General features: G+C 37.9%; 1 protein-coding gene across 3 annotated transcripts; it reads left to right on the top strand.

Annotated features, from left to right (window-relative positions):
• The first annotated feature begins 9,739 nt into the window (after positions 1-9,739).
• dmrt2b (doublesex and mab-3 related transcription factor 2b) lies at positions 9,740-13,500 on the top strand. Of its 3 annotated transcripts, none has more exons than XM_037974044.1 (4): positions 9,740-9,970; positions 10,233-10,589; positions 11,612-11,714; positions 12,378-13,500. In XM_037974044.1, exons 2-4 carry the CDS (start codon positions 10,233-10,235, stop codon positions 13,220-13,222), a joined length of 1,305 nt encoding a protein of 434 aa, XP_037829972.1. In that variant the 5' UTR covers positions 9,740-9,970; the 3' UTR covers positions 13,223-13,500. The 3 variants fall into 3 exon arrangements, with proteins under 3 accessions (XP_037829972.1, XP_017275915.1, XP_037829971.1); XM_017420426.3 differs by having other exon boundaries at positions 10,233-10,610; XM_037974043.1 differs by having other exon boundaries at positions 9,740-10,030; positions 10,233-10,610.
• Positions 13,501-14,940: the final 1,440 nt, after the last annotated feature.

Here is a 14,940-nt window from a genome sequence, read left to right as displayed (position 1 = left end):
GAGCTGCTTTTAGTCGAGTTGACACCTATCACATATGCAAAACCTAAATTTCTCTGAAGTTGGAGGAGCTCTTGCTTCTGTGAAGTCTCCTATGTAGTACTCTTCAAAGTCAGGACTTGTGATGTCCATTGCTCAAGTTCTTGCGTCATATTTATTCCTTTTTTTTACCCATCACTGGTTCTCATTCTGGAGCCTGGATAGACTTGATTTCCACCGTCAGAAGGAAAATAGTGGAGGAGTATGGTGTAAAGAGTAGCTCATAGTTTTTATTATCACCCTCAGCTGAACAATGATGTTTTTGCTCTTATCTGTGTGTGTTTGTTTGTTTCTACTGTTAGCAAAATATCTCATAAACCACTGGACAGACTTTAACTTTAGACTTTGATGTGTTAGTAGCTGAGAGTCATTCACAACACATACTCTGAGGGTGACATCTCACTATAACTCATAAGGTTTGTGCTTAACGTTATTTTAAAGAACTGACCTAATCAGCTACAACTCCGCTCCATCATTTGTCAATATAAGATGATTTTAACCTAAAACTCCAGCATGAAAGGCGGCGGGTGATATGCATTCCTTCAACAAAAGCTTAATTTTTTATGGTTTTTCACTGTGTCCTCCCTCTCTCTTTTCCCTCCATCTCCAGCTGACTCTTCATGTATGGAAGGAGGTATGGCATCATTATCCATGGGGAAGCTGCCATCCAGTCAGATAAATCGACAATTAGGACAAGAATAAGTGGAGGAGCATATTTCTATGCTAATAAGTTTTCCAGCAGCCAGTAGATTGTGATTAGGGTTCACCATTTTCAAAACACCACTCTTATTTCTACTGTATTTGTTCCTTTTATGCAAAACTGCTTTCTATTTATTTCTTCGTAGAGTTTTCAGGGCCACGGAACAGAGCTATCTCCTCTGGTGGGCTTTGTAAAAAAAGTGACAGATGAGGAACAAAAAGCTAATTTGATTCATGAGTAGATTTAATGGAAGACACAGTGAAGCGTGAGATGATCTTTAATGTATCTCCAGTCACTGTTCTCTGTAGGTTCTTCCCAGCTGTCACTAGCAGTCATTAGAGAACAGAGAAAGGAAGATGGTATACTTTGCACACTGTAAGATGAAGCAGGAATAGGTACTTAGTTGCACAGCTTTTGGAGAGAAATTCAACCCGCCTTCACTCAACGCTTACATGATGATCAAACACATAAATGTAAAGAGTGTCATACGATAATCCTCTAATTATCTGAGAACCCTTCCAGAAAAGAAATATATAGATTTTTTTATGTTTCAGACCTAGTTTAGGTTTTCTTTAATGTTTTTTTTTTTATTAAAGTTTGCAAAGTTCTGTTTACTTTCCCTATTTGCTATAGTTTTGGGATTCTGATTGAATCCAATGACATCAGAATGCTTTCACATTTTACCGTAATGATAGGATTTGCATTGTAAAGCACCTGTCTCCTGTCCTCTACACCTCCACTAGAAGCAAACTTCAGTTATCTGTAGTTCCTTATAAAGACAGGAATATCTATTTACCTTGTGCAAATCTGAGCAGAAACATGGAATATATATTCCTCCTGTGCAGATAGATTTATTGGAGTAATGTTTTGTTTTAATTAAAATAAATGTAAATAAAAAAATGTAACATTGGACTCAGTGCTGGTTAAATCTCTCACAGAAAAAAACACAAAGTATCTAAAACAAGTGGGATATGTGTCATTATTTTAAAGCAGCTAGAAAAAAAACTCATTTGCATTTTGCTTGAACCAATTTTGCAGAATGTTTTGAAGGACTATAGTCGAAGGAGGCTGCCTAATTTAAAGCCAATTCACCCAGAAGCTCATTTTGTTGACATAATTACACAATACAAAGTGTTTTGCTTTGTGTGTCTGAGGGGATGTTGCTTCTCACACCTTCGAAGAGATACACTTAGACAATCAGAAAGACAAGGGATCTAAAAAGCCCAAAGAAGCATATCCAATCTGATATAAAAGGTGGAAGTAGCACTTAAATTGGAATGCTTTCTTGATATTGTAGCAAGGGTGTGCCATGTCTGAAAGCAGAGGGCGTCTTTGAATCCTACAGCAGCCAGCAAGACAATGGAGAGCCTGCAAGGAAGGGCAACATAGTGGGGGTTACGCTCCCTCAACTATTATCTAAAGGAGAAATAAATATAAAAATGACAGACTGATAACAAGAAAGGCTGGAAGAAGGGGGGAAAAAGTCCATCAAAGGGTGAATATTAGATGCTTTATGTGTAGTGCTGTGTCTGCATTATTTAAAACCTTTCATTAACCTCAGCCTGAAACAGACTAAATCAATAGTCAGTGCAAGACACAAACCATTTCTGCGGGCTAACTGCTCCCTTTGCAGACTTCACGATCATCATTAGATATATGTGCTATGTGGGGTTAAATTCATTTAGAGATAAAACACTGCTGTCCAGGTCAGGGGTCGCATATTCAGTATTGATGTGACTGAAACTGGTTGTTTCAAACAGAGCACTAGGCTCGTTATTGATATGCACACCACATCTGTCTTTAATGTCTACATGGTGCTTTATCTGTCTTATTTAAGTCACTTTAAAATAAAATAAAAAAGCATAAAACTGGAGAATAATAAATACATGTGACCAGTTAAAAATAACAACAGCTAAATAAAACAGGGCTACAGAGATATGATAAAAAAATATTTCATTTATTTTATTAGATTTAATTCATTCAGATGCAATATCCATATGTTAAATATGGTCTCAATAGATTAAATCAAATATATTTTATTGATTAGATGATTTGACATTAGTTAGTTTGTATTACTGATCAATAAAAACTTGTCACATACTACAAATTGTATTTTTATTTTTAGTGTAACCACAGTCTTCAACTACACACAATATGATGGCAGTACATGGATTAGCAATGCAAAGAAGAGTTATTTGGTTTTATCAAGAACGTCGTTTTATGTCATTTTAATGTTATTTTCTTCTAAAATAATTTCTTATCGGCTCATCTCCTGTCACCTTTAGTGTTCCTAATTGTTCTTCTTTTTAAACTTTTTTCCAGCTTAAAAAACATTACATTTTAAAGTAACTGTTGAACTTTGAATTAATGTAACTCTGTCATATAATTATCAGATTTCATAGGTTAATTAGAATGTGCAAAAAGTACTGAAAATGCACTTTAAAAATACACATAAGATAAAACCTAAATGTCTAAAGAAGCAACCAAACCAAACAACAGTAAAAAAGCTGGAAACTGAACTTTTATTGCTGCTGCAGTGAACTTACCCCACTCTTCCCTAATTCACAGATAAACATTTCCAGATTCTATTAGTTTATAAAAACCACAAATCATCCTGAGTGAAATCTTTGGGGTCAGTGCAAGATTTGTCTAACCTAGTGGCATCAAATGGAACAAAAGTTAAACAACTAACAGCTGAAGAATGTTTTTCTGTCATTTTGCATTTAAAAGAAAAAAAGGAACAGAATTATATTCCCAGTCCCTGGTATCAGCATTTACCTCAGATTAACTATTCTCTGACATCAGAAGTATAAATCAACCAGAGGGCAGCCCTTCTCTGTGTTTGGATCCATTCTTCCTTTTGACGTACAAACTCCCAGCATCCTCTACAAGACAGAAAGAAAGACTAAACGAATGAAAAGAAACAAAGAAGTCCAGAAATGATGAATGAAAAGTAGCAGAAAGAGGATATTTAGAAATAAAAGACAGTTGGAGGGAAAATGGCAACAAAATGAAGGAGGAAATGGAGGGGAAGTTGGAAAGGATGGAAACAAAATGTTGAAGTAAAGAAGCGTTGAAGAGAAACTTAAATAAGTAGGTAAGAAAGGACAGAGAGATTTTTTTGTGCAAAGAAAAGTACAAATAAAAAGCAGGATTGCTGTCTGGAGAGAAGAAGAGAAGAATGAAGATGGGATGGACTGAAGAGCAGATGGAGTGAACCCAACAGCACACTGAGCCAAACAGAACAGGAGGGAGCAACTTCTGGCTCCTGGAAGATTTTCTACAGGTCATAAAGCATAAAATCATAAAGACACAAATCTAACTATATGTTTACAACCACAGGGCTGTTTCTTTGTACCATCACTCTGCACCCAAGAGTCTGATTCCATACAGGTATGCTTCTTTCCCTTTCCATCAAAACCCTTAGTTTCCCTTACTGATTTAGATAATCAGATCTTCTCTGACAAGACTATAGAACATCATTAACTTTAGATTAGGGTGCCTTAAAGAACTTAAACTTGAATATGTTACAATTTGCTTCACAGATCAGATAAAGCATGTCTGCACCCTCAAAAATCTCAGAATATCTCTGGTCTGATAGATTTTCTGTTCCACTCTGTGATTGCATCTGGCTGTGTCTTCATATCTTTCTCACCCTCACCTGTGCAAAAAAAAAAAAAAAATCAGTATTCCCTGTATGGATAAATCAGGTACACTTTGTGCCCAGATTAAGCTTGATATTGTCAAGGTTCTGTCTCCAGCTCTACTCCGTTGGTGTTTTGGCCCTGAGAAATCCAGACATTATTGTTCTCCGAGTTCCACAACACATTTTTATGATAACTAATTAAAAAAATATTAATCAAAAGAATTTAGAAATGTTCTACAATATGAACAAGTGTAATCTGCATCAGATTCAAAGCCTCGTAGAGGTCCTCTTTGATTAGCAGTCAGCCTTTATGGCAGAAAAAAATTAAACTTATCCTGTCCGCTTCTTGCCAGCTAGAACCTTCAGCTCTCACAGAGTCAGACGTCTTGAAGGAGCGGTTATATCCTTTTCATCTGTTGCCAAAATTTAATACTTGTATAAAAACCCCGGGCTATCAAAGTTTAAGTTGATGTTTTTTTTCACTTTTATTTTTTTTATGGTTTCATCAGAAACTCATCATTGCGGTTCATGTTACAGATTCCAAGATCGTGTTGCAGCTTTGCACAGCATATTAAACAAGCATAATTGTGTCTGATATAATGGAGCTCATTTATTTAGGCAGGTGTTTGTTCCACTTTTAAGAAGCCTGACAACTCAAACAATCTCCAGGGTGCAGGTGAAATCTCCCTGGAAAAAAAAAAAGACTGTCGGCTTAATAGCCCCTGCTTTTTGCTGATAAGTGCCAAGGTATCTCTTTGAAAGAAGGTGGATAAAGCTGCTAAAGCCTTTGTGTAAAGGCACCATGAAACATAGTTCAGTGTCTTTATGTTTTTCTCTTTGAAGTGAATTGACATTCAGCCTTAGAGTTTGTTGGAAAATGCACCTTACCTCTCAAGCTCTGCCAGCCTGTTATTTAAAGTTGGAGCAGCTCTCTTGTCCTTGAGAAGCACTAAAAGGTTGTCTGTTTTCTGTCTTTTGTCATTGAGATGTCATCGGGGTAGAGGCAGATGGAGGGGGACAGGTTGGCAGGCTGAACAGGGGAAGCCAAGGAGTCTGTCAAATTCCATCTCTGCAACAAAAACGTTAGCAGATGAGCACAACTTTCAGCAAAACCACAGGACAGTGAAGAGAGTGCAGGGAAGAAGAGGACATGCAACTGGAATGTCAGAGCAACATGTCACTGCTGATGGCAGTCAATTTGTCTGAGATTCAAAGGGCTTTGAGAGACTCACTCCACCACAGGCAGCAGTAGAGCTGATGGTATCTATGAGGGAGGTACTTATCTGTTTTCAATGGACATACTGTACAGCACTGTGCATATTTCTCATATAATCTTACAAAGGAACTGTAGCCATTCACCTTTACATCCAAAAAACACAACCACCGTTTTGTCTGAGTTCAATAGCAGAAAATTAAAAGTCATCCAGGTTGTGTTTTTATCTCTAAGACATGTTTGGAATATAAGTAAGTGATTGGAGTATCATCAGCATAATAATATCTATATTTTTCCATGCATTTGCATTTGATGTTTGCACAATAATAAGGAAAAAAATATCTATAGGTTAATTTGGGGTATCAAAATGTGCATCTAGGAGTTTTGAATGTATAATAGACTGAACACAGATTACATGAAGGCTTTGGTTCTCCTGTCTGTATAGCAAGTTGATTTTGGTCTTCAAAATGTGTTGAAAAGGGGTAACAATTTTTATAAAGACATCAAGTTCAAAATGGGATTTTATTGCCAGAAAATGTTTTATAAAAGCAAAAGTTATGTACAAATTCTGTCTTATTGTTGTTTTGCTGCTTATAAACTGTTTAGATGACACATAACATGAACAACTAAACTATAGAAATCTAATGTACCATCACATCAAATGGTAGCCTTTGTGTTTCCCATGTGCTGCTTAAAAATTATATTGATTTTTTTTTCCTTTTTTCTTCAGCAATTCCCCTGAGTGCTGCAGCTTCCCATCTCCTTTGTTTGTTTCCTTTGATACATTTGGGTCACTGTGACTGAAATGGATGCGCCCAGATGATCAGTGTTTGTCAGTACTTGGTGAAGACACGTTCTTGCAGTATTTGCTGAAGGTCACCAGCCTGACTGTTTGCAGTTCCCTCACCTCACGACACGTTCTTAGGCAAAACATTGATCTGCTGACTGGAATATGTGACTGAATGTGACTTGCAGCGTAACAGTGCTTTCATTGGTCAACAAGACCAGAAAAGTGCTTTACAAATTTAATTTACTATCTTGAGATGTAAAACTGGTTTCACGTTGAATTTCTCCATTATTGCATTATTTAAGAGAAGCCTTTCCTATCACTAGATGATGGCAAATTTATTTGTCCTGACTGCACAGACTAGCTGAAGCACAGCGTCAGCTTCAGATTATTTGGTATTCAGCTGTCAGATGATTAAAAAGAGGTCAAAGCATTTTATCATCATCTCTGTAGATGTGTATTAGTTTTAATTGGTTGTCTCACAATAGGATCATATTGAGGCTCAGCTGGCTTCAGCATCCACCAACATCTTTGATATTTGATCTTTGATCCTTTTTTTTTTGAGCTAACAGCTAAACTCTTTTGACAGAGCACTTCTGGTCATGGCTAAGTCTGGACTCGGGACCAAAGGTTACTGGCACGTTTCCACCTGAGCTTTCAGCATCATGTCAAAATGTATACAGCCAGCATAAATGCAGCTTATGGTCACAAAGCTCACTTTTTCCAAATATCATTTCATATAAAATTAAAGACCCGGCCTTCCTCAGGGAATGCATATTGCCTGCCACCTTTCATGTCATCATCTTACATTGAAAAATGACAGTTGTAGCCATTTTGGTCAAGCCTGGAAAATAATGTCATGTGCAATCTGAAGCAGTATTGTAGGATGTCATGGTCGGAGTATGTGCTGTGAAAAAATCTTAAAAATGACCACGTCAAATTTTAACACAACATCTGTAAAACTGACTGAAGAAAGGCTGTTTTTGTGTTGTCCAGTGTTGATTAGCTGTGGCAGCCATATTGAATAGGACTGACTCCATTAATTAATTAGTTGAAAATGTACATCTACATTTCATTAAACTCCATCTGGTGGTTCATGACATATTCTAATAACACACAAATGAAGTTAACTCTAAAGAGTTCATGAGAAACTATTAAGCAAAGATTTTGTGAGAATCACTTAGTGTTCACACTATGAGTTAAGGATGAGTCTTAGCTAAAACCATTCCAAAATTCACCTAAATATCTTTAACTTTTTCTGAATTATAGCCATTTCTGTGTTTTCAAAAGTCAGCTGTCTGTGGTGGCCATTTTGAATCAAAGTGACTAAAAGTTATTCACTTGTAGATGTACATCCAATGACTGTTTTCTGCAAGTTTCATTAAAATACATTAAATGGTTTATGGGATATTTTGCTAACAGATAGACAGATGCACACATGCACACAGACATGGGAAAAACACATTATCACCCACCTTTTGACACTTGGTTATAAAATGTACTGAAAAAGCAGTTAATAACACTTTAAACTATTTTTTTTGTTGTGTTACCTCACAATATTTCTTCCTAAACAAGAAGTTTGTTCCTTTTTTTTGTAAAATTAAAAGCAAGCTTTAAAAATCTACTATATTGAACACACAGGCCTCATATAGAGTCTTGATGAAACAAAAGTAGAGTATATCTAGAAACAGTCTGTGGCATCCCTTACGGAGGGCGTCTGCAGCCTTGATTTGCGGCGCTGTCTCCTTCTATACCCTCTGATTGCTGCTAAAACTGTCTCCACTGATTTTCAATTGGTTGCCTCAAATCTGTTTCCTTTGTTGTGAAGACCCCACATGAAGCCTGAAATTCTTTACATAATTCTCCATGTGGCAATGCAATAAGAATAAAATGTAAAACAATCTGGTGTTTAAAGGAATATGAGGATTTTAACCATGTTCATGTATTTAGGGCCAAATATATCAGCAGAACGTTCTCTGTCTTCACAGTGAGACATTTAATCTTTATTATCCATAAGTGGGCTTACTCAGCTCATAAACTTAGAAATTATGCAATTATAGATATGTGGAAAAGCATAGAACCATGTGACATTTAAATGATATTGAAAATGATCAAACTGTGTTGTAAAATATTGATTTTTACTACAATGCCAGTTTCTTTCTTTTTTTTTCTTTCTTTCTATAAAATTATTCTATTTTTATTAGATAGACTGTTACAAAGAATTAAAATTAAAATAAAAAATGAACTCCAAACTGAAATCAGATATGTCGCTGAAAAAAAAGAAACCTAGAAAAAAAAATGTTTTTGCGATTTGAAGTTTTGATTCAACACATTTTTGGGTTTTTTTGTGTGTATGCTAAAATAAAATGATTTTTTAACAAATCCTGTTTGCACTGAGCTGCAAATATCTGCAGCGGAAATAATTTTCAAGATTTATGTTTAACGGGAGCTGTGATGTAAGTAAGCTGTGGTGGAGAGCCATCTGAATTCATTTTATCCTCAGAAAGAACAATACTGTTCCTGCTGTAAGAGCTGTTTGTTTACAAGCTAACAATGTAAAAACATGATTGTTATTGTGTCATAATCAAATTCAGACAAATGACTTAGAGTGGTTCTTTTCTGGAGGAGCTACCCCAGTTGTAATTACTAAATGTGTCCAGTAGGGAGCGCACTTTTCTTTCCATGTTAAAGGAGTCTTTACATCAGCTCTTTGCAGCACTTAGAGGTGAACAAGCTTTTACTGCTCAGGAAACGCAGATGAATGAAAAAACCTTTAAGTGAAAGGTGTGAACATAACATTAACTGGATTGTCTATAGTTTGCAAATGGCTATGGAATAAAATATTATGATATACCTCAAGTTGCATTAAAATGTCTTTTTTCACTGTCACAATAAAGCACTCTGAATAGTCAATTTATGTCTTAAAATCTTTGAGATTGTTCAGTTTTAGTCCTAGAAATGGAGAATCTGAACCGTCAAGAGGAATTATTTAAAGTTTTAATGAATGGCTATGAGCATAAAGATGACTCCTAAATGAAAATGTCATCCCCCTTGTTTAAATTCTTCAGCTTGCTTTCCCTGAGGCAAGTAATTAGTTCATTTCCTATAAGTCTTCACATTGTGTGGCTCATATTCAGCCCAAATGGTTGCATTGTTTTATCATTTTTTGTCCTTTTCTGAATATTATTGTCATAAGTGATTTTAAATAGTTATACTTTTTATGAAAAACACATTAATTGTGCCATTGGCCTTTAAGTCAGAGCTACTGTTGGGCAAGACTTCAGTGATCTTTTAAAAGATGAGAACAACAGAAGGTGGGCAGGGCGGTGCAGGTAGAAGGTTTTTTATGTGGGGAGGGAGCTGGTTTTTATGTCGGGCTTCCCCAAACCTCTGCCGGTGGGTCCCGTGCCAGGAGCTCGGCATTACGGGCCAGTCTGCAGTCCGCTTCTTCTTGGAAACTGGGGGCAGCTGAGAGAGGCTTAACATTTCAAAGGTCTGGCGGCTGGCTGCAAAGTTTCCACCCTGAAAACGGTGTGGTGGTGCTGCTGCAGCAGGCTGGTGCAGGACACCCCACCACATGTAGCCCAGGTTAGTTCGGATTCTGTCAGGCTCGGTGATCCAGATTAGACTTCAGTTTGTTGATAAAAGGTGATTTATTTTAATTAGCTTCATCCTAAGAGATTATTTTTCTAGTTATATGCACAACTTGTGTTCCTGGTGACCTTTCCACTAAATTTGTTATCTTATTTAAGTTTTAACTGTAAGATTTGTGCCACGCGTCCTAGAGCCTTCTTTGTGTCAACAAAACGGATTAAAAGTGGAATTCCTTTTCTTCTTCTTTTTGTCACAGATGTCTGTTCAGCTGGAAGGAGGCCCGCAGCTGGAGACAACAGCAAAACTAAAATCTGAAAAAGTTTTTGATGTGACGCGTTCTGACGGCTGCGCCGCACCGCGCGGCTGCCCCGGAGCCCAGGGAGGAGAGAACAAGGTGGCCCCGTCTCCTGGGGGCCACCAGCAGAAAGCGCGCAAGATGACCCGCAGCCCCAAATGTGCGCGCTGTCGAAACCACGGCGTCGTGTCGTGTTTGAAGGGCCACAAACGCTTCTGCCGCTGGAGGGACTGTCGCTGCGCATGCTGCCTGCTGGTGGTGGAGCGGCAGCGCGTAATGGCGGCGCAGGTCGCGCTCCGGCGGCAGCAGGCTGCCGAGGTGAGGAGAGCGCAGGGACAGGTCAGTCCACCCGGGGACGTGGAGACAGAAAGCAGGCCTGGCTTGTTGGCAAGTCCTGTGGTACTGGAAACACTGCGCAAATGTTGTACAGGGGAAGTTTAACAAATGATCTCCTAAAGTTATCAGTTTTTATTTTCTTTCATTAAGCGTAAACACGCAGGAGTTAGCCAACATTTAATACAAACTGAATGCAACGTCTAGTTACTGCTTTTTATGAACAGATTATTGAAAAGAAGTCTGACATGACATTTAGTAAAACATGCTGGAGAAACAAATGAATGAAAATAATGAGCAAGTTAGTGTAAAACGTGTTGAAGGGATATAAAAATGTTAATTAAAAGCAGCCTGTGTGCTAAAAAAGGTGAAATACAGGGGTGGGGAAATGACAGGTGCTGTAGCACATTATGGTAGAAATAAGTAACTGTAATTATAATGAAGTAGGTTAATGGCTCACCCAAACTTTGTTTTTCTTCATTTATATTCATTTTTTTTTATATTTTTACAACTTGAATCAACTCTTAAACACTGGAGAATGTTTTATTACCCTTTAATGCTGTCTTTCTGTGTGACTAGAGCTACCAGCTGGTATTTCATGTCAGTCAAGTCTTATTCTGACAAAAATCTAATGAAAGATGTCTGTGAAAGTGGAAAATAAATAAAGAATAACACAAAGCAAAGATTAATTTAAAACATTAAATCATGCAGACCACTAACTTCAAAAAAATGTACCTCGATTTTGTTTTGTTTAAATCCTCTTAATAAAAACAATGTGTGACAGAAAATAACATTAGAAACAAAGGCTTTATAAATGCTATAATGTCAATAACTGAATTTCTATTCACATTTACATAGAAATTCCTATATCAATTACCAGAAATCCACGTTTCTCACTTTTTGAATCCTACAGATGTATTAATTCCATGTAATTGCCCATAGAAGGATGTCTCTGTAAAAAGTAATTATGTACAAATGTCTGATTCTTGTTCACCTATTTCTCTCAGGGTAAAAGGGGGGTCAAGTGTTCAGCTCCGTTGAGGAGAACAGCATATCAGTGTTTCAGCAGAGCAGCTGAGTCAAGCGTCATGGCTAAGAGTCTCCCGCAGGGTAAAGTTTAATTAACACCTTATTTCTTATTCACATTTCCCTTTTCACCCAGACTTTGTTAGAATGTGAATTTCTTTAGAAAGTGCCGGTGCTTTTAATGTGTTGAAACGTATTTATCACAAATTGTTGTACCTTTTTTTGGAAAGTAAACCAAAGAGGAGTCAGTTTGACAGGAAACTGTTCAAGTTAAAATCAGCTGAAAGCAGTACAGACCCTACCTGTCTTATTTATTCTAACTACCACAAACTACTCTGGAAGTGTTTGGAAAGACATGCTGTGTTGACATGCATCTTTTGTAATTGTAGCAGCATTTAAATGGTTCTGCTCCCTGCACCTCCAGTCTTCCTTAATTACATATAAGAGGACATACTTAATTTGTGTAAACAAACCCAAACACTGCATAACAACAAGTCACTATTTTAATTTAGAGTGCATATTAATACCTGCTAGCATACAGTTAGCTCTTGCTGGAAGCTTTGTCTACTTTTTAAACCTCTGAGTCGTCCTGCACCCTCAGCCAATTGAAAATGACAAAGCTAACCAACCACATAATTAAAACAATAAACAACAAAGCGTTCAAACAAAAAGCAAAGCAGTTCCTTGCTTGGAACTCGTTTATTATCCACCATATGATTGTGATTGTGGCTTTGCTTCCATGTTCAGGGTTTAACCCTCCGATGTCTCCAGACTACGATGCGTCCAGCTGGTCAAAGCAGCCGCAGCCACAGCGTCACCAAACACACTTCCCCTGCCCCTCCATCAGCGCCCGCATGAGGAAGAGACGAGCCTTTGCAGACAAGGAGCTGGAGAACGTGATGCTGGAGCGTGAGCTGAGGCAGAGAGAGCTGCAGAACGACTTTTCCTCTGCTCTCATGCCGTTACTTCACCCCCCTCCTCTGCCCATCTCCCCTGGCCTCCACTGCTGCAACAAGGACTCTTCCTCTGCAGGGACATCCAGCTGTGTGCCGGTGTACAAATATAAGCCTCTTTGTGAGTGTGGCCTCCAGTTTTATGAGCTCTTCCACCTGAAGAGCAGGTCCTCCGCAGGAGGCGACTATAATGATTTTTTGTTATGCCAAAGCTTTGTGCAACACATGGAGGGTAAGGAGGCGCAGGATGGTTGGAAAGACTGTGGGAAGAAAAAACAGCCCGAGCTCATACCTCTGCCATCACAACAAAGACTCAAAGATGATGTCAACACCATGCCACATGTTGGGTTTATCAAACCAGGCTCAAAACAGACAGACATAATGGACTCAGATGGCTCTTCAGCAACCACAGTCTCTCTATTTAGATCAGATCAGTGCGTCCTGACTGACTCAGACGTCCCTGCACACAACAGGACTTCTGATACCAGACCTCTGGCAGCTCGAGGTTGGATTGCAGAGCCTCTTTCCGCCCATGCAGGACCTCTTGCTAACTCCGAGGAGAGTCCTCAGCGCAGCTCGGTGAGGACTCCTGCTGTGAGGCCCCTGCCTTTCTCTGTGGAGGCTCTGCTGAGGGCCTGACAGGCAAATGGAAAGCAGACTTTAGTGCACTTTGTTATGTATGAACTTGAGTTTCAAGCTACAAGCATAAGAAATCTAAATTTGTATACATTTTTTGCAACATAAATGTATTATTTAAGTGTTTATAAATATATGCATTTTACAATTTTGTATTAATTACAAAAATATTTCATAGAAAGATACAAATATTTTACTCAATATATAATTTTTGTAGAAATCTTCTAAAGTATCCACCTCTTTTATCCTCCCATGCAGTGCAATAAAAATGAACTGAATCACATTTTTATCATTTATATTTGTTCTTTTGCTTAAAAGATACGGCAAATCAAACCTCACAAAAAAGGTAAAGCCTGTCTTTGTTTCTCTGTGATTAATTAATAAAATCAAATTTAGATGTAAATGTTTGTTTTAAGAGCTGATCCCAAACCTTTTATAAGAAGTTTGGAAGGAAGAACAAAGTTTCAACAAATGTTTCTGCTTAGATAATATATATCTGCATCTTTTCTGCTCCTTTTATGTATGTGCTCATTTTTTTATCAGTCTTTTTGTTATTCTCCAAATAAGAACCATTTTAACAGTTTTTTTTTTAAGTTTCTTACTGTGATTTCATGATCTTAAACTCTCTAATTACTTGAGTCACTGTTTCATACCTCATGCAGTGTAATTTTATCTCATCAACAGGCTTAAAAAAGATGAGGAAAATCACCAAAATGGTGAGCAGGAGTGCGCCAGTGTTGCCTAGGTGACATTGTTCTTTACTGTCTGCAGAGGTTGACGCCAGCTGAGTTTGTTTGAACACGCACTTGATCTATATCCACTTTCTTACTTTCCTCCCCTTCAGTTTTTTTTCTTCTGCTTTGTAATCTTGCAAAGATGAAGGTCAGATACTTTTGACAACTCTGGACCTTATGGCGTCAACACTGAGGCGATATCGCGGTCTTTATTTATGAATGTCTACCAGCATATCAGAGCACCTCTCTCCTCATCTTTTCACATACAGACAAGAAAGGCAAGATTGGCACCAAGGAAAGAGAGGTTTTTCAGTATTAAAGTACAGATCTTTGTGCTTTGAACACAAAATCTGTGTCACATATACAATATAAAAGCCTCAACAAACTGCAGTTTTCACCATGACAATAAAAAAGTACCAGATAAAGATTTATGCGAAGAATACCATTAAATGCAAAAATCAACCCCTCTTCATTTGGCAGGGCTATAATGAAAATAAAAGCTTATTTATTCATTTCCCTCATGTTTAATTTTGAAGTATATTTAGACGACGTGTGTGGCAGCCCTGCTTTAAGATGCCGCTCATGTTCTGCAGTTCTCATATGGGATTCATCCAGAAACAGACAGATTAGCTTTTAGTGCTCTGCGCTTTTTGATTGGTTCGATTTTATTTTTAATCGTTCATTAGTGGTTTGGGAGACAGGGAAGTCAAGGGGTGTTGTCAGATTCAGATCAGATTGCTGACAAAGCAGTGTCAACAGGCTGAAACATGTTTCTGAATCTAAATGGCTCCAAAATGTCTCTTCGGTTCATACCCTCTGCCTGTTGTCATCCTCTGTGTGCATTCATGCTGTTCGTTTGCTCATTTCTATTTCAGCCCAACTGATTTCACTCATTCGTGGCAGAAAAGCTTTGCTTTTTTTCGTCTTGTGAACTTTCTCGGCTGTAGAAGTGATGGTGAAAGCTGGAGAAAATAGAAAGGACAGAGG

Source organism: Kryptolebias marmoratus, linkage group LG24, assembly GCF_001649575.2.
Source record: "Kryptolebias marmoratus isolate JLee-2015 linkage group LG24, ASM164957v2, whole genome shotgun sequence".
NCBI lineage: Eukaryota > Metazoa > Chordata > Actinopteri > Cyprinodontiformes > Rivulidae > Kryptolebias > Kryptolebias marmoratus.
The sequence above is the reverse complement of the archived record's forward strand: the minus strand, read 5'-3'. Positions and strand labels throughout refer to the sequence as shown.